Source organism: Elephantulus edwardii, unplaced genomic scaffold (assembly GCF_000299155.1).
Source record: "Elephantulus edwardii isolate Elephantulus edwardi_28Jun2011 unplaced genomic scaffold, EleEdw1.0 scaffold00011, whole genome shotgun sequence".
Taxonomy (NCBI): Eukaryota; Metazoa; Chordata; class Mammalia; order Macroscelidea; family Macroscelididae; genus Elephantulus; species Elephantulus edwardii.
In genome coordinates, this window is record NW_006399761.1 from 6,561,826 (window position 1) to 6,579,632 (window position 17,807).

Sequence of the window (17,807 nt, forward strand, 5' to 3'; positions counted from 1 at the left end):
AACAACAACAACAACAGTAATACTTGGCTCTTAACCCTCTGGAAATTCTTCTGAGCTTATTTTTGATGTTTTCTTCTTTTCTCCTTGACTCTAAATCAGAGTGCCCATGGGCTCAGACACTGGCCTTCTTTCCTTTAACTTTTCTTACCCTCTAGGGTAACTCATCAAGTCTTAGGACTTAAACATCATTTATATGCTAATCATTCTCAAATGTTTGTATTCAGGATATTCCTCCTTCCTGAACTTTCAACTCTTACATTTGTCTGTTTTCTAACAACCTACATGTGGATGAGCAGTAAGAAGGTAAACTTTTGTATCTTAAAATCTGGGTTTCCAATATTCCCTGAAAACGTTACGTCTGATGTCTGTGCAGTTGTTCCTGCACAATTTCAGTCCTTCCTGACTTGCTTTTCCTTTCTGACCCCACATCCAATGCAACCCCTTCAGTAAAACATCTTGTCTGTCTCTTCTCTTTATAGTCAGATTCTAACTACTTCTTATGACAGTCATTGGTGGAATTAGGAACCAAAAGTTTCTGTATTCCATGGTCTCATTTCCACTTCCTTCCGTTTTATTGGAAGTGTTTAGATCTGGAGTCCTGAATGTTTAAATCTGGTCCATGGATTCCTATCCCTATGCGTCCTTTCCACTCCGGATGCTCCTGAGAGACCCTGTTGTCTGGTCGGTACCTGTAATGGTCCTTTTTGTTCCAGAAGTTCCTAGTTTTCTTCTTTGCTCCAGAAATCTTTCAGGTTTCTACCTGCACAGTCCCTTCTCTGACCGGTTCTAATATCTGCACTTGTACTCTTCAAGTTATAGTTCTCTCTGACCAGTTTCTCCTGTCTCACTCCACTTTTAATCCCTTAAATTGTGTAAGAAAAGAAAAATGGAAGCTTACCTACCTGCTTTTTGGGAAATATTTCAAGGCTCTCTATAATGAATTAATTAAAAGCATAACACCAGATCGTTATGGAAAATTTAGACCAAAGCTATTGTTAGCTGCCCCAAATATTTTTAAGGGGACACAAAACATGTAACTTTTTAGTCTTTAATATGCCTATTTCCCACCTTGGATTTAGAATTTAGAAATAATCACATTATTCTAAGATCTCCAAAACGAAATATATTTGATATTCTATGGACTATCAGCTTATTTTCTCAGTCATTCTATGGTGAATTAAAGATTACTGGAAATTCTTTGATGATCTTTCCATTAAGGATTGATTCCCTCTCTTTTATATCCAGGCTTCCCTGGTGATGTATACATTCCCTGTTAGACTATTCACTGGAGCTGTGCAGTTTAAATCTGCTGTCACTCTGTGGGAGAAAGTCTCCTTCTACATATTTACAGCCTCAGAAACCACATAGAGTGTTTATGAGTTTGAATTAATGCCTCCAGCAACGGGCTTTGATATCTTTATTTCTTTGTCATTGTTTGGGGCCAGGGTGAATGGTGATGACTTTGGTAGAAGGATTACTAAGACATTTTCGGAAGTAGCTTTTCAGAGCCCTGTAGTACCACGAACAAAGTCTGACTATCCTGAGGCCCTAATGTGGAGACAAAGCCCACATCATGAGGAGAAGCCACCAGGGGGTACATGCCAAGAACGTGAAAACATCTGAGCTGGGAGGGAAGGGGACAACGGGGCGGGCCACCTGAGCTGTCATCACTTGGATCAGACATAAGTCGCCCAAGTTCCTGAAACCCAGAATTGTGGCCAAAATGGAATGGCTCTTTCAAGGTGCTCAGTTTTCATTTTTAAATTGTGATTTGTGTGAACATTTATAAAGAATATTGGTTTTCCAATCATTCATGCACATTTTTGCCTTAGGAATGGTTACAATATCCATTACAGTAATCAGGTCTGATTATCTACTTGTTCTGTGTTGCTTTTCTCCTCACCCATCTTAAGAAGGACCTATCTGTTGATTAATTTTAACTCCCTTTTCCAGCCCTCTTCCACCTCTGATAACAGGATAGGAATGATTCTGTGTGCAAACCTTTTATGGTTTTTTTTTTTTTGTAATAAAACTACATGGTTTTGGGATACGTTCTTATATATACAGCAACAAGACACCAAAACAGACTCCCATTGAACTCTTTCTGACTTCTTTGCTTTAAACAATTATACAATTACTTGAGTTTTTTTTTTAAAGCTTATATTCTAGTTTCCAGTGTCTGTCTGTAGTACCACCAACTGGGTGGCTCAAAACAACAGAGATTTTTTTATTCCATAGTTCTAGCAGCTGGGAGTGTGACATCAAGGTGTTGCCAGGACAGTTATTCCTAAAGGGTGATCCTTCCCTGGCTCTTGTAGCTTCTGGTTCCTTGGCACGTGCAGTTTAACTCCAATCTCTGCCTTCGTTTTCCTGAGGTCATTTACCCATTGACCCTCTTCTGTGTTCTGTTCTTCTTGTAAAGAGGACAGTCAGGTGGATGACAGAGGTCACCTTACCCCAGTATAATCTCATGTTAACATCACTCATTACATCTGCACAGAAAGGTTTCCAAATAGCATGATACTCATTGTTCCTGGACACTGGGGCTTGGCCATCCTTGTAATGGGTACAGTAATCCACCTAACCTAATCGTTGCGTTGTCAAGTCACTCAACAAATTATTCTCTTTCTTCCGTATCCCATGCCTGTCTCCCTGTAAACCTTACCCCATTTGCTATCTTTATTGGTGCCTTTGGGATTTTGCTGTATTGAACTCTTTGTGATTTCCATTGTTCTCTTCCCAGGCCCTCCCTCTATACAACCTCCACCCTCCGGACATCCAGATCCCAGGGCACCAACAAGCTTTAGATCGGGTAGACGTGCCTCATGAGTGCAGTGTATTCTGGGTACTTTGGTCCTCTCTCGTGACTTACTCTGTTCTCCCTTATGCATCAGCTCCTCAGATTTGCATTCCATCTTTCCTTAAGTGCACACACATGATGGGCACTCACGCCACGGCTGCTGCTTGGAGACAGGCTGAGGGCGACGTGGTCTTCCAATTGGAAAAGAGATGACTGCAGGCGCATGAGATGTGCACTGACCTCCAGTAATTACAAAGCACCTTGGGCCTGTGTCGACCACTGTGTTGTGTCATGTTCAAGTTTTCGCGTGTTTGTTTTGTCTCCTGAGCCACCTTGAAAATGCACGTGTAGGTTCTGCATTGCATCTGGAACAAGGTTGCATTTAAAAACTTCATTTGGTAGATGTTTGCCTGATTAGTACAGATGCTTCAGTATCTCAGTGAAAAAGGAGAGGCTTGAGCAAATCTTTGAGGAGAGTTGAGTTTAGAGGGAACGTGATATAAGGAAGGCTGAGGGGGGAGAAAGTCTAGATTTAAAGGGAACCCGCCAGAATATGAGGCTGAGAGTATCAAAGATTCCAATGAAGACAGCAACCTGTGCAAAGTTTACTGGGAGACAGACATGTGATGGGGAATAAGCAGAAGAATGATTTGTTGAGTGAAGTAGCTTGAATGCAATCCAACAATTAGCAATTCAATTAAGGAACCGGTGTGGGAAGGTTAGGTGCCTTTCTGTCTGCTCGGTATTCAAGAGAAAACTTGTGTTTTCAGATTTTGCCTTATCAAAGCTACAAAGTGCCCACACTGCTGTCATTTCCCCTCTGTGGTTGGTTTTTCTACTGTGAGGCTAAGGGAGCTCGTTTGTGTTCTGGGGTCCTGATACTCTGGGGCTGGGGGTTGAAAAGAAGGAGTGGCTGGCAAGAGAAAAGGGCAAAGTTGCTTAGAGATCAATACAGCAAAATCCTTTCATGAAAGAGCTCCCATCCTGACTGGTACTTCTCTCTGTCTTGGTTGTAGAGTCAGAACTGACTCCTAGTTGACCCTTCAGCGAGTTTTCAGAGGTTCTAAGTCTCACGAGAGGAGATTGTCCATCATTTTTCCCAAAGATCGGCTGGTGGGTTGAAACCACCTGCTTTGGGGCTGGCAGCACACCCCTCCTACCCACTAGGCCACCAGAGTTCACTGGCCTGGATCTGAGGAGTCACAAATCTTGTCGAGAGATTTCTTGAGAGGTTTTTCTAGATAGTTTCTGGAGTGACCCAAAGTGGAGATTTTGAAATACCAAGGTTGACAGATGCTTTGTGTTCAAGAAATACATGGGCACACACACATACACAGATGCACACACATACACACACAGAGTTTGTTCCCTAGTTATAAGCCTTCCCCATCTAACCTAATGTCAGATTTCAGTTCCCTTGCAAGGGCACTCCACACTAAAAATATTCCTTTGAGGTGTAACAAAGTAAGGCTTCATCACTTAGTCACTGTTTTCATGGGAACAGCATTTGCTTGGTGGGAAGCCGCACCCATGGCGTGGTGAGGGACATTCAGGCGCATTATCCAGGGATAGCCGTCCTTGGAGGAATAATGAAAATCATGACGAGATGGGATCAGACTTGAGTCTGGGGAGTCAGGTAGCAAGTAATAAGAATTTTCAGAAACTGTCTACCACATAGTAGGTACTCAAGACGTATTTGCAAAGTGAACTGCAATAAGAAAGGGCTCAAGGTCGGAGCGAGATGAATTGGGTTTTGCAATCACTCAGGCAAAGGACCATAAGGACTCCCTCATCCCCCACACCGTGTCACGTCCTCTGTTGATGATCACCGTGTCACACAGTGACAAGGATTTATTAGGCAACTGTTTGTGTTACCATAGCCTCCTGTGAACATTGCTACTGCAGTGATGATTATACTAAGTAGAACATCTGTCCCTTTGCCGAAGTAGTAAGTCTAGTAAGTCTTGTTTATGTGTGTGTGTGTGTGTGTGTGTGTGTGTGTGTGTGTGTGTATATGTATATATCTCACATAAGGAAGCATTTATATATGTATGTATTTATCAATCACATAAGGAAGCATATATATAGATATCTCAATCACAGAAGGAAGCATTTATTGGAGGTTTAACATGAAATCATACAAATAAAATTCGTAGAAACACAAATCCACATCTAGTCAAAACACAGATAGCAAAGGACAAAGTAAAAACAGAGAAAACCAATTGGCAGCTATATACAGTTAGACACAATTGTGTCTTGTTCACCAGAAAGTCTTTTACAAAATAACCATCTGAGATCAGCAGGTCAGTCTTCAGGTTGTCCTGCATAATGAGTTGCTTTAGCATCTCCTCCTGTTTTTTGCCGGTGATCTTCTTTAGTATGGCTGGTAATTGTCTTGGTGATTGCCGCCTCCTAGAGACGCCTTGCCGTATGTGCTCTGTTGGCCACTGTAGTCCGCATATCCCTGTCCGTGTCCATAGTTCCCATAGTTTTACCCAGTATAATCATATCCGCCGTAGCCACTATAGTTTTGATCACCAGCCACCAGAGACACTATTGTAATTTCCATATCCTTGATCATAATAGTTATTAAATCCTTGGTTCCAGTTTTGGCCCTGACCTCGGCCACGACCCCTACTTCCACCTCGACCACCAGCTGCAGCACCTCTTCCTGCTTTCTGTTGCTGCTGTTGCTGCCTCTGTACCTCTTTGGGTTGTACAACTTTGATGCCACACTTCCCTAACAGTTTCTTTACTGGCTCTTCATCTGTATATGCGATAAAAAGAAATCCTCTTCTTTCGTTGGTTTTTGTATCCATGGGAAGCTCAATATTTTCAGTCTCTCCAGAAGTGCCAAAATATTCTTTAATTTGTTCTTCAGAAGTTTCTGGACTCAGTTCACCTACAAAGACCTTTTTTGGGAGTTTCCTTCCCTTTTAAAACTTTAGCTCTTTTGGGGTCTATCAATTTGCCTTTGTGTTTTATCATTCCAAAACCTTATCAACACTAGCAGCATCTTTGAAAAGTACACATTGAACCCATCTTGACCGTCCAGTGACTGGATCTGTTTTAATCATGCAGTTGACCACCTCTCCAAACCGAGACAAATAGATCTTTCTTGCTTGTATCCCAGCTTCAAGACTCCAATAAACATTTTATCACTGTCCTGCTGATTCTTGCTGGCGTTGATCTTGGATCCCTCTGCGAACTCTTCTATGTTGCTGGACTCATTCATGTCCTCCATTGTCGTGGGACTGTCAGGAGGGTGGACCATGCAGCGCCGATGGTGGTGGAACGTTGTATGGAGCTGGATTTAAAGTGGCAGCAGAAGAGCTGCTTTTATTTATATATATATATTTTCTTTTTAATAGCTCCATCCTTCACACATAACACAACACCAGACAGAGTCAACCCAACCCAACCCAACCCAACCCGTCATCAGCTTTGTTCTGACTCCCAGTGACCCTCCAGCAGCTTTTCCAAGCTGTAAATCTTTATGGGAGAAGACCACCATCTTTCTATCTTGGAGCGGATGGTGGATTCAAACTGCTTACCTTTTGATTACCAAGACAATGAATACACCGTTATGTGTCCTTGAGGCAAACACAATTCATAGTGAACAGAGGCTCTGAATCCTGCCCTCTCCTGCTCTGTCCTCATCATCTGACCCACTTGAGCCCTTTGCCATTGCTGTAGTCGCTGTGACAGTCCCTCACAGGAGGACCTCCCTTTTCTTCACTGACCCTCGGCCTTTCCAAGAATGATGTCTCCTCTTCAAGGAATTAACCTCTTTGAGCAACATGCCCCAAGTATGTGAGGTGGAACTTCCCCATCTCTGCCTCTAGGGAGCGCTCTGATGCACTTTCTCCAAGACGGTCTTGTGTGTACTTTTTCACTGCCGGTGGGATGTTCAGGACTCTTCTTCCAGCACCACAGCTCAAGTGCATTGAGTCTTCTGCTGCAAAGAGTTAAGTACTGAGTGGTTGTGCACTGTAGAGTTGGAACTGACTCATAGCTGACCCTCCAGCAGGTTTTCAGAGGCAGTTAATCATTTGGAAGGAGATTACCCATCTTTCTCCTGCAGAGCAGCTGTTGGCCTCGAACTGTGTACCTTCGGGATTATAGCACAGTGTTTTGACATTAGGTCACGAGTTACAAAATCTATGACACTAGAGACCCAGCATCTTCAGCAATGACCTAAGGATGTTTTCCTTCATTAAGGACGGTGCCTTGAGAAGAGTGGACAAGGAGGAAGGGGTGGTCATGCACTGTTCTTTGTAACTCTCATTTTAAATTTTCTATTACTTTGGTGCACATCACAGTACATAGGACTTCTTTTTCCCCCCAGAAGGGATTGGCTTGGAAAATTTACACCCTGCAAAATATCAATGGGAGATGCTCCTGAGATGCTGGCTGGAGCCGGAAAGAATTAGGAACCCTAAATTGTTTCAACCTTGCTAGGATTCTCGGTTTTCATATACAAAGTGGAAAACAGTTGGAAATAGGATGCCGGAAGAGGAGAAGCAAGAGTTAAACAACTCTCCTTGCCCCATTTAATAAAGTGTGTTATAGGCAGTGCGGCAAATTTGATTTGAACAATTTCTATTTTTCCCAGCAAAGATGTTATTACAGGTCAATCATTTCCATAAGTGAGAGCACATTTCTGGTGTATACTGTGCTGACAGATGGTTAGAAGACCTCTCTTTCATGATCCCAGGCGGGATAAAAAGGCAATTTACTATCTATAGGACTGTGGGTACAGTGGTAGGGGAGAGAAGCATTCTTATACAAATAACTCGGTATTTGAATCTGAACTATCAAATGAATCTGAGCTATCGCCAAATCAATTTGATAAACCATCAGAATATGACCGTGCTGGCTCCAGCCTGCAAAGGCACTGCATCACATTTCCCCCACAGGAAACGGTTTCCTAAGGAAACAGCAATTGCTCGATTGCTTTAAAAAAAAAAAAAAAAAAAGCTTGAGTGAGTTCAGAAAATCAGGTGAAAACACAGATGACCGCTGATGTTCAAGGTCAAGGCTCCTGAGGGGGGAACTTGGAAGGCTAGGCTATGCCTCTGAAGGTCACTGGAGCATGTCTGTGTGCCTCCCCCCAACCCCCGGCTTGCTCTCTGTCCATTTCCCTTTGCAATGGAACATTTCATCTTATGCCCCAAGGTATGAACAGCATCCCTTCCTTGTTTTTCACTCATCCAGAAGCTTTGACTTCAGGAAAGGAGCTCTCATCGATTTGGGTGCCTTCCACTTAACTCCCATTGGGCACCTTGCACAGGTTTCTTGAGGGTGGAGGTCATTCTGTGGAGGGGAGTCACCACGATTAGATTGTTTTGAAGACAAGAGTGCTTCCCATTTTCAACCTTCCTTCTAGAGCAGTGCTCACTGGACCAGCAGCATCTGCTGCTTCTGAAATTAATGGAAGATGTGGCTCTCAACGCCTTTATTGAAGCAGAAAGTGGGACAGGATGGGAGGTCTTTTCAATCTAGCTTTAATCGGCTCCCAGGAGATTCTGAGGCAAGCTTAAGTGTGGAACCACTGCTTGGGGCCACTGAGGACCACTCAGCCCTCACGTGAGAGATACACTTCCCCCAAGATTTACCTCCTTGCCAGGGACAGCCTGTACCCCTTGATTCTCCTTAAAGAGGTAGGGAAAAGCCAAGTCCATATTAATTGTAAAGCTTCCCAGGAAAATGGAAGTATCTGTTGCAAATTCATTGCAGTTCAACTTCTTCTAGCCAACATTCTTCAACAAATCAACAAAATCTCCACATCTCCAGAGCCATTGCAGCATCTTCTTTGGAGAGTAGAGGAACTGACCCACAGTCACAGTCCTGTCTGGAGCTTCATCGACTAAGGGCTGGGCCATCTGCTCGCTGACTCAGTTAACTGGACTTGTCCTCTGTCCATTTAGATAAAGCAGCTCCCACCCAAGGATTCAGCTGGGACTGGAGCAGCAAGCAGCGTGCACGTGGGAAATAGGACAGACCCTGGAGTCCCATGGCAGCAAACGGAAATGCTGGAAAGCCATCTGCAGAGCCATCTGAAAGTCATAGAAAGAGAGGACTGGCAGTAAGGTGGTCTGCTGTCGTGTCTTTGAGAGGTGGAGGATTCAGTTAGCATATGTGAACCGGGCTTTTGGAAATGACTTGCAGGTATGTCCTCTTAAAGATGGAAAAGTGTAGGGAGGTATCTGATTCTCTACCCTTCTCAGTCATTGGAATTGCACCACACTTCCTTGGAATTTTTCTACAAATTGCATGCACTCAATTCTGGCCAGATATAGTCCTGTAATGCGAGGGATGAAAGTAGGTAGGTCCCTGGGACAGTTGGGTCCCTAGGGAGGTAACCTCCAGCCACAGGACTGTTTCTGATGGTGACAGCCCTCTTCTTCCTGTATTCTCCATGAGCTGCCTGGGGGATTCATGTTTTGTGTTCTCCATTCAACAGTCTTTTTTTTTAAATTTTTTTTTTTTGTGAGAAAAATTTATATTTAGAATTAGCCAGCTGGACTCAGTCTAGATGATCCCAATTTTGTTGGCAACATCCAAAGCGTCATAGTCAGAAGCAAGTGGAACATAGGCCTTCTTCTTGCCATCAGGCCTAATCAAAGTGTTGACCTTGGCCACATCATGTCATAGAGCTTCTTTACAGCTTGTTTAATTTGGTGCTTGTTGGCCTTGACATCCACAATGAACACAAGTGTGTTGTTATGTTCTGTCTTCTTCATGGCTGACTCAGTGGTCAGGGGAAATTTGATGATGGCAGAGTGGTCAAGCTTGTTTCTCCTGGGGGTGCTCTTCTGGGGGGTATTGGGGCTGCCTTCAGAGTCTCAGCGTCTTAGGCCGCTGGAAGGTGGGTGACGTGCGGATCATTTTTTTGGGGGGGGCTGTGGGTGCCCTTCAGGACGCCTTCTTGGCCTTTAATGCCTTTAAATGCCTTTGCTTTGGCTTCAGTTTTGGGAGGGGCAGGGGCTTCCTTCTTCGCTTTTGGCGCCATCTTCATAGAAAGCCGTTCAGTAGTCTTTTGAGACACATTTTACTGTGCTTGGCCCGGGACCCGGTTTTGGACTCTGAGGAGGCAGGTTCTCCGCTGTGCATGTCAACGGCTTATGCTGTTTGTCAGGCTGGGCTGCAGTGTTCAGTCTTAGACCCTTTGATCTCCATTCACAACCTGTTGCTGGGAACCTTACCGAAAAACATTCAGATGTCTGATTAAACATATTCACACACCTTAGGTGACACGGGAATTGGAAATGCGTGAAGCTGTGACCCAGGAGGCCTAGATCGCTCCATGCTTTTCAGTCTACAAGTGTTACGTCATCTTCCACAAGTCCCCTCCGTTCCTGGGCCTTGACTTCAGCATACAGCTCATAATGGGCAAGTTGAAGGTCCTGTTTGGCACAAACATGTTCTGCTGTAGACAGCAACCTGAAGTGCTTTCAATCCATCACTGTACCTGGCACAGGTCCTATAAGGAGAACTTCTCCATTACAGATAGATTCAGCCCTGATGAGACAGAGATGATGATTTAAACTGGTGGGGAGCAGGGAGGAAAATTTGCAACAATGAATGAATGGGGGGAAATGAAATGGAAAGAATGTGCTGTATAAAATACATATGTTGCATTAAAAAAAATCACTGAGTAGGGCCACTGTTGTAAAACAGGACTGACATCAGAGTTAGGGGGAGACTGAGAAAGACGGGCTAAATTACGTGTACTCCATTGAAACAGATGAGGGAGAGAACTGTTTTAAAGGAATGTATGATTAGGTATTACTGTCATGACAGGAGTCCAGAATGAAGGTTGCACAGTGGAGTGGACTTGGGGGTAGAGATAGAATAACAATGAAAGAATTTTACTTTTCAAAGAGAAGAGTGAACTTGGAGGGGGAGGAGTGGGCAAGGAGAAAAGTGCAACAATAAATGAATGGAAATCCAAAGTCTCTATAAATTTTCAATAATAATAATAATAGAAATTAAAAATCATTAATAAAAAAACTCATTCAAAATCCTTAGCATTTGTTTCTAGGTAAAACTGGCACACGTGTGTCCTAGTGAGCAAAGACATCAGATGAACTTCCTTTAAATCCATGTCTCCTGAGAACTCTAAGAAGAGGAAATTCTGAGGATTGCACAGTCTAACAACCAAATATGTTTTGAAGAGAGAGGAGGCACCGTACTCCTTAGAGGGAGCCCGAGGTCTCACATACTTTGGGCTAAGAGGAGCTAGTCCCTGGGGAAGGACATCCTTCTTGGAAAAGAGGAGCGTTGGTAAAGGAGAGGAAGACCCTCAGTGAGATGGATTGAGACTGAGCCCTTAACAGTGGGCTCAGACGTGGCACAGGGGAAGCTGGCACAGGGTAGGGCAGGGTCCAGTTCTGCTGTTCACAGTGTCACTGTGAGTGAACAGCCAATTTGACGGCACCTACCAACAGTAAGAACTCTGTACATATGAACACATGTACGGCGTGCCCGTGATTTCCCATTCTGTGTCCGAATCCCGCCTCGTCCTTCAAATCACAGATATATGAAGCTGTACGGTTCCTTACTGTCTGACACGGTTAGATTTCTGTGGAGAAGAAATGTCTTGGGTTTCCTCTTCTGTACAAGTCAATGGCACAGAGCTAGTGCTCAGTAAGTATCTGTTTAATGAGGCAATAGGTTTTCTTTTATCAACTTCAAAGACTATCAAATACAATTAAATAAATATTTAAGATTTAAATAATAGAAGCTAGGCACATGGATGATTGATTATTGGGAAAAATTGAAGAGGGAGCGGAGCATGGAATAATCTGAAGCAAGGGAGACTCGAGTGAAAGCCACTCACAGAGGCAGAGGAGGGTAGGAGGTAAGGAAGTGACTGTGAGAGGCAGTAGATTATGAGACACTGAACGACTCTCAAGGCTTCTAGAACAGAGACAATGACCACCCAAAACAAATACGCGAGCAGATCTCCGGAAGTCATTGGATTGTGTGAAATCTCGAGGCTGTTTTTCTTTTCTTTTTTTTAATATTTTATTATATTTTTTGTGTTTGTGTATCATCAAATCAGATCTGACTGCTACAGGAGGAGATTGTCCCTCCTTCTCCAGCAGAGCATCTGGTGGATTCAAACCTTGTACCTCTGGGATTACAGTTTAGCTTCTTGCCACTAGGCCACCAGAGCTCCTGGAGGCTATTTTTTCGAAACAATACTTCATTGTGTTTTCAGTGAAAATTTACAAAGCAAATTAGGTTCCTATCTAATAATTTCTACACCAGTTGTTCAAATTACAAAGTAGGAACCTAATTTGCTTTATAAATATTGTTTTAAAAAACCAGCCTAGAACATCCCATTTAATGATTTCTACACAAATGGTCAGGGAGCTCTGGTGGCTTAGTGGTAAGGTCTGGTGCTGACAACCCCAAAGCACAGAGTTTGAATCCACCCGCTGGTATCCTGGAAGAAGATGGACACATCTTCTCCTGCACCACTGATGGCCTTTGAAAACCGAGTAGAGCGACAGTTGTGAGTTGCACTCAGTGGTACACAGCAGTGACTGCACACACATTGTTCAGTGAGGTTAGTTGCATTTTCCACAGTATTTCAGTTCTCTCCTGCTTGTTCTGATTTCATTTCCAGAGCTCTTGCTTCCCTGCCTCCTCCCCTCAGCCCACCTGCAATCTAGTCATTGCTGAAGCACAATACTCTCAAGTAATATCTTTTCTTTTGTGTGTCAGCCTCTTATTGTACTAAAAGGTGACCTCAGAGGATAGTTTGTTTTGCTGTTGGGTTCAAGTGTCAGGATAATAGTCACAGGTTGTCCTCTCATCTCTTGGGTTCAGTAAGTCTGGAGTTTTAAGGTGTATTATGTTCCACAGTTTCTCATGCTTTGTCAAGAACCATCTGTTGAGAGTCGGCAGATGAATAATTGATGTCTTTGAGTTGTGATATTGGACAAAACAACTGATTATCCCATGAGTTGTCTGAAGGACAATGCCTTGGAGAAAGTACAGCCAGCAGGCTCCTTGGAAGCTTGGAAGATCACCAAGCTTGATCTCACATACTGTGGGAATGTTGGGCTCAAGCGTGTCGGAGATGATGAGGACGGCACAGGATAGGACAGGGTTCAGATCTCTTGTTCACAGGGTCTCTGTGAGTCATATTGAACTGATGGCCCCTCACAACAGCTACCATCACGGACCTCAGAGGACTGTGGTGGTTGCTATGTGCTGTTGGGTTGGAACCAAGATTCAGTTGAACCCTCCGTGGGTTTTCTGTAGGATGAGAGTGCCCATCTTTCTGCACCAGAGCAGCTGGTGGATTTAAACTCTTGGCCTTCGGGTTGGCAGCCCCATTGGTCCTTAGCACTGTGTCACTGGAGCTCCAGGGAATTATTAGGAAGATTAAATTAAAAAAATACACAGCCCTCCAATATACATTGTGTACTCTTAGTACATGGATACGTGGTTAGAGTTCAGTCATTGTTAACTGCTATTACTGATGTCATTATTACCTTATTAAAATTTGGAATGTGGCTCCATATCACATTGTCCCTATAAGTCCTTGTACATATTTGCAGGCACTGTGTTGTGGAAACATCTCAGAGTTAAAGACAGTTGATCTCTTTCTCTCTCTCTCTCTCTCTCTCTCTCTCTCTCACACACACACACACACACACACAGCTCTTGCTCACAGAAATGAAGGAAGCTACTCACAGGATGACAGGTCCAGAGGCTCCCTTAAAAATGTTACTAGGCAATGTTTCCAAATATCTGTTGTCACTTAGATCCCTGCGAAGGAAGTTGAGGAAAAGAGAAGAGAAACACAAAGCCATGTAAACATGTCTGTCGGAAGAGCCATTTCCCCCTAAATGACTTGGAAGCATAGTCAGGACTACTCACAGCTCATCTAGTTGGGTTCCATTGAATGCACAATTGTGTATTTCTTGAATCCCGTTCTTATTCAGCCATCTGAAATAAAAGACCCATTAAAAAAACCAATAATGTCACATGCAAACAATACAGGGGTTTCATAATTGGAATCGCTGGGGCAAAGTCAGACAGTGTAGGTTAGTGGCATAAATCAGCGCTACCCTGAAGGCCAAGGGCAAGGTGGGAGGGAAACTGATTTATTGCTGCATGACCTTTTGTGAGTTTTGAAGTCAGTATTATGTGCATATTTTACCTCTGCAACGAAATAAGTGAAATTTATTTTCATAAAGACACACATAGGCACAGCAGCCTGGATCCTGTAAGGTCTTGACACACCTTATCCACATGTGGAGAACATGTCACAGGGGAGTGGGCCATGATCTCGCCCCATCCTGAAGGACAGAAGTCGTACAAGTATTGACAAGTGTTTATAAGACAGAGAAAGACTGTTGGTGGCACCTTTCGTTCAGGCCCTAAGCCCTTCACCCAGCAGCCAGCCGGCTGTCATCAAACAGTGATCTAATTAAGCTGTCAGACAACCTGAACGTCTCCGGTGACCCACAGGGACCTGGTGATTGGAGGTTTGTGGGGGGTGGCTCTGGGTTAAAGCAGAAAGGAAGAGAAATCAATTATGGAGACTGTGGGCTGAGGCAGGATGAGGTGGTTGGCGCGGGCAGAGAAGGAGGCTTGAAGGGAGGGGAGGACAGCCATCGGCCTGTACACGGAAGGTCAGTGAGCAGCTCCGCCTGGGTGGGGAGCCCAAGGACACCTTGGCTGACTGGTGTACTGCTCTCCTTGGAGGTGGATGTGTAAATAAACGCAGATATCCATGGTCAGCAGAGCTTAGCCCCAGAGCCTCTGGCCGTCTGGTCTCCTCCTGTTTTGCTGTCAGACTCTTTTCCCTGCAGGTCTGTGAGTTTACAAATCACTCCAGTAAAAAGGCAAAAAAAAAAAAGCGAAAATGTGACCCAGAGATGTCCCTGTTTTCAGGACTATTTCCTGGGCTGCAGTGAGTAGCTAGAAAAGCTTAAATCACAAGATGGCAACTGTACTTTGTTTTTATCCTCTTGAAAGGTTAGAAAAACATAATCAGAAGGGGAGCAGGGCAAAAAATCATCATTTAAAACATTGGTGACAATTAGTGGATTCTGAGAGCAAAGAGGAGTCCCTGATGGTGTAAATGGCTATGTGCTTGGTGCCTAACAGAAAGGTTGGAAATTTGACGACATCAAAGGCATCTAGAAAGAAAGACATGGAGAGTCACTTCTAAAAAATGCAACTCTCTCTGCAGCATTGAAAATCAAGGAACTCATGAAATATGCAAAATGAGTGACTCTGCAGGACATTATGCTGAGGGAAATATCTCAGTCACAAAAGGACAAATATTGCATAGGGCCACTTGTAAAACGGGACTGACATCAGCGTTGAGGGAAGACAGAAAAGGAGGGGAGGAATGATGTATATTACATTGAAACAGATGAGGGAGAGAACGGTTTAAAAAGGATATATAAACCCAGTCTTGTTATTACAGAAGTCCAGAGTGAAGGCTGCATAGTGGAGTGGACTTGGGGGGAGAGATTGCTTAACAATGAAAGAGTTTTTCTTTTTCTTTTCAAGGAGAAGAGTGAATTGGGGAGAGGGGGTGGGCAGGGAGAAGAGTACAACAATGAATGACTGGAAACCCTGAGTGTCTGTAAATTTTCATTAAAATTAATAAACATAAAAATTTTTTAAAAATCAACTCTCAATCTGCATTGCGATGGAACCCACTCATAGCTGCCCATCCACTGGGTTTTCAGAGGCTGTGCATTGACTGGGAAGAGATTGCATCTGTCTCCTGCAGAGTGACTGGTGCATTTGAACCATAAGTCTTTTGGATTCGCAGCTCAATTCTCTATGCACGAGGACACCAGAGCCCTCTAAAAGCTAGCCACTGAAAACGTTCTGATGTTTGGCACACCTAGGGTCACTGTGTATCGTGTCGTTAGGTACCATCAGGTTGACTATGACTCACAGTGACCCTGTGAACACTGATGTGAACCATGCTCTGCTTTCAACTAAGCTCAGGATTTCTGTTGTGCTCAAGCCCATTGTGGAAGTCAGTGTCAGTCCATCTAGTGGAGGGTTTTCCTCTTTTTTTACTGATACTCTATCTTTCCCAGCATCATGTTTAACTTCAGTAACTAGTCTCTCCTGATAATATATTTAAGGTAAGTAGGATTTCATTTCACCATCCTTGCCTTTAAGGATTGCCCTATCCTTGCCTTCAAGGATTGCCCTATCCTTGCCTTCAAGGATTGCCCTGTCCTTGCCTTTAAGGATTGCTCTATCTTTGCCTTTAAGGATTGCTCTATCCTTGCTTTTAAGGATTGCTCTTGTTACACTTTCTTCAAACCAGATTTGTTTGTTCTTCTGGCAGTTCGTGGGACATCTTGCCAACAGTACAAAGTATCAAGTCTTCCTCTCTTATCCTTATTCATTGACCAACTTTCAGATTCATAGGAAGGGATTGAAAATACCATGGCTTGAATCAGGTGCACCTTGGTTTTTAAAGTGACATCATTGATCTCTGGCCCTTTAGAGAGGTGTTACAGAGCAGATTGTTCCAGTGAGACCTATCTGTTGATTTCTTCTGTTGTCAGGTATGTTAATTGTGGATCCAAATATAATGAAATCCTTGAGGATGTCAGTATTTTCTTTATCTGTCATGATATTGCCTGTTGGTCCAGTTGTACAGATTTTTGTTTGCTGAAATGTAATCCATATTGAAGGCTGTAGTCTTTGATTATCTGCAGCAAGTGTTTAAAATCTTTCTCACTTTCTGCAAGCAAGGTTGTGTCATCTGCATAGCACAGATAAGTCTTCAACAGATATTTTGATAGCAAAGTGTCTATATTCCCATCGCACACTTCATCTCCCACATCCCTAGGAAAAAGGTCCCCAGGTAGAGTGAGCTTCTGGGGTCAGCTCTGCCTATCTTGTGGCATTCCAATCACTGAGGGATTTGGATCAAACACAGGATCCCGTACTTTGGGAAAGGACGAGATCGTAAATATTCTCGTTTTTGTAAGACAAGTATCAAAGAACAAACCTGAAAATATTTAATAGATGCTTACATGACAGATGAAAAATTTCTGCCAAGTTCTTATTGACACAATTAAAATATAACAATAAATTACTTTTGTATTTTTTAAAAATACAACTGTAGAACACTGGGCCTGAACATATTGGAGATTGTGGGATTGCTACAGGACAGGGTACAGCTCAGCCCTGTTGTTCAGAGGGTCACCATATATCACGGTAGCCTCAATGGCATCAAACAACAATGGCATTAAGAAGAATGAAATGATTCTTTTCTTTTTTGAGGGTGATAATATTTTATTTAATTTGGGTCCAAAGTTAGTGTACAAATTATTTACATACGTTTATTTGCCAAATTATTTACATATGTTTATTTGTAAAAACAGTCTCTTCCCTCCTTAACCGCAGTTGAATGACCTTTCATCTAACACCCACACAAAACTCCAGACTCGCTGCTGTCTTGTCAGTTTTGACCCATGTCATACGTAATAGAAGAGCTCCATAGGGCTGTTTGCAGTTGTAACCTTTAGGCCAGCTCTGTCAGAGTTCCACTGGGTCCTTCTGCGTGAAGAGAAGACGTGAGAACCAGGCCCTTCTGCATGAAAAGCAGACATCGTAAGTCTTACACTATGGAACCTTGGCAGGGATCTCTGAGAGTACTGTGGTTAAGGCATTGACTGCTGATGAAAGGTTGGCCCCTTGAACCTCACGACTGCTCCATGGGAGGAAGTGAGGCCACTCTCATAAAGATTTACAGCCTTGCACGTGCCAGAAGGGAGTTCTGTGTTGTTCTTTAGAGTTAGGACTGGAAATTAGCTCAGTGACAAGGGGTTTGTTTTACCAGCACTGGCCCTGGGTGAACGTTGACAAAAGATGGTCATGGATTAATCTTTACCAAAAGCGGATCATCAGGCCTTTTTTCTATGGGGGGACTTGAACCACAATCCTCAGAGTGAGCTGTCAATCATAAACTGCTTGTTTCCATTCACGGGTT

The 17,807-nt window shown here is 43.4% G+C and overlaps 1 protein-coding gene and 1 pseudogene across 1 annotated transcript in view; both read right to left on the minus strand.

Moving 5' to 3' along the window:
* The window catches only part of LOC102851043 (follicle-stimulating hormone receptor-like), a 379,630-nt gene that overhangs the window by 132,181 nt on the left and 229,642 nt on the right, over positions 1-17,807 (minus strand). Inside the window, exons 7-8 of the mRNA XM_006881015.1 lie at positions 13,703-13,771; positions 13,517-13,591 (exon numbers count right to left, since the gene is read on the minus strand). Coding sequence (XP_006881077.1) covers positions 13,517-13,591; positions 13,703-13,771 — 144 coding nt within the window. The remainder of the gene's footprint in view (positions 1-13,516; positions 13,592-13,702; positions 13,772-17,807) is intronic.
* LOC102863294 lies at positions 5,175-6,062 on the minus strand (annotated as a pseudogene).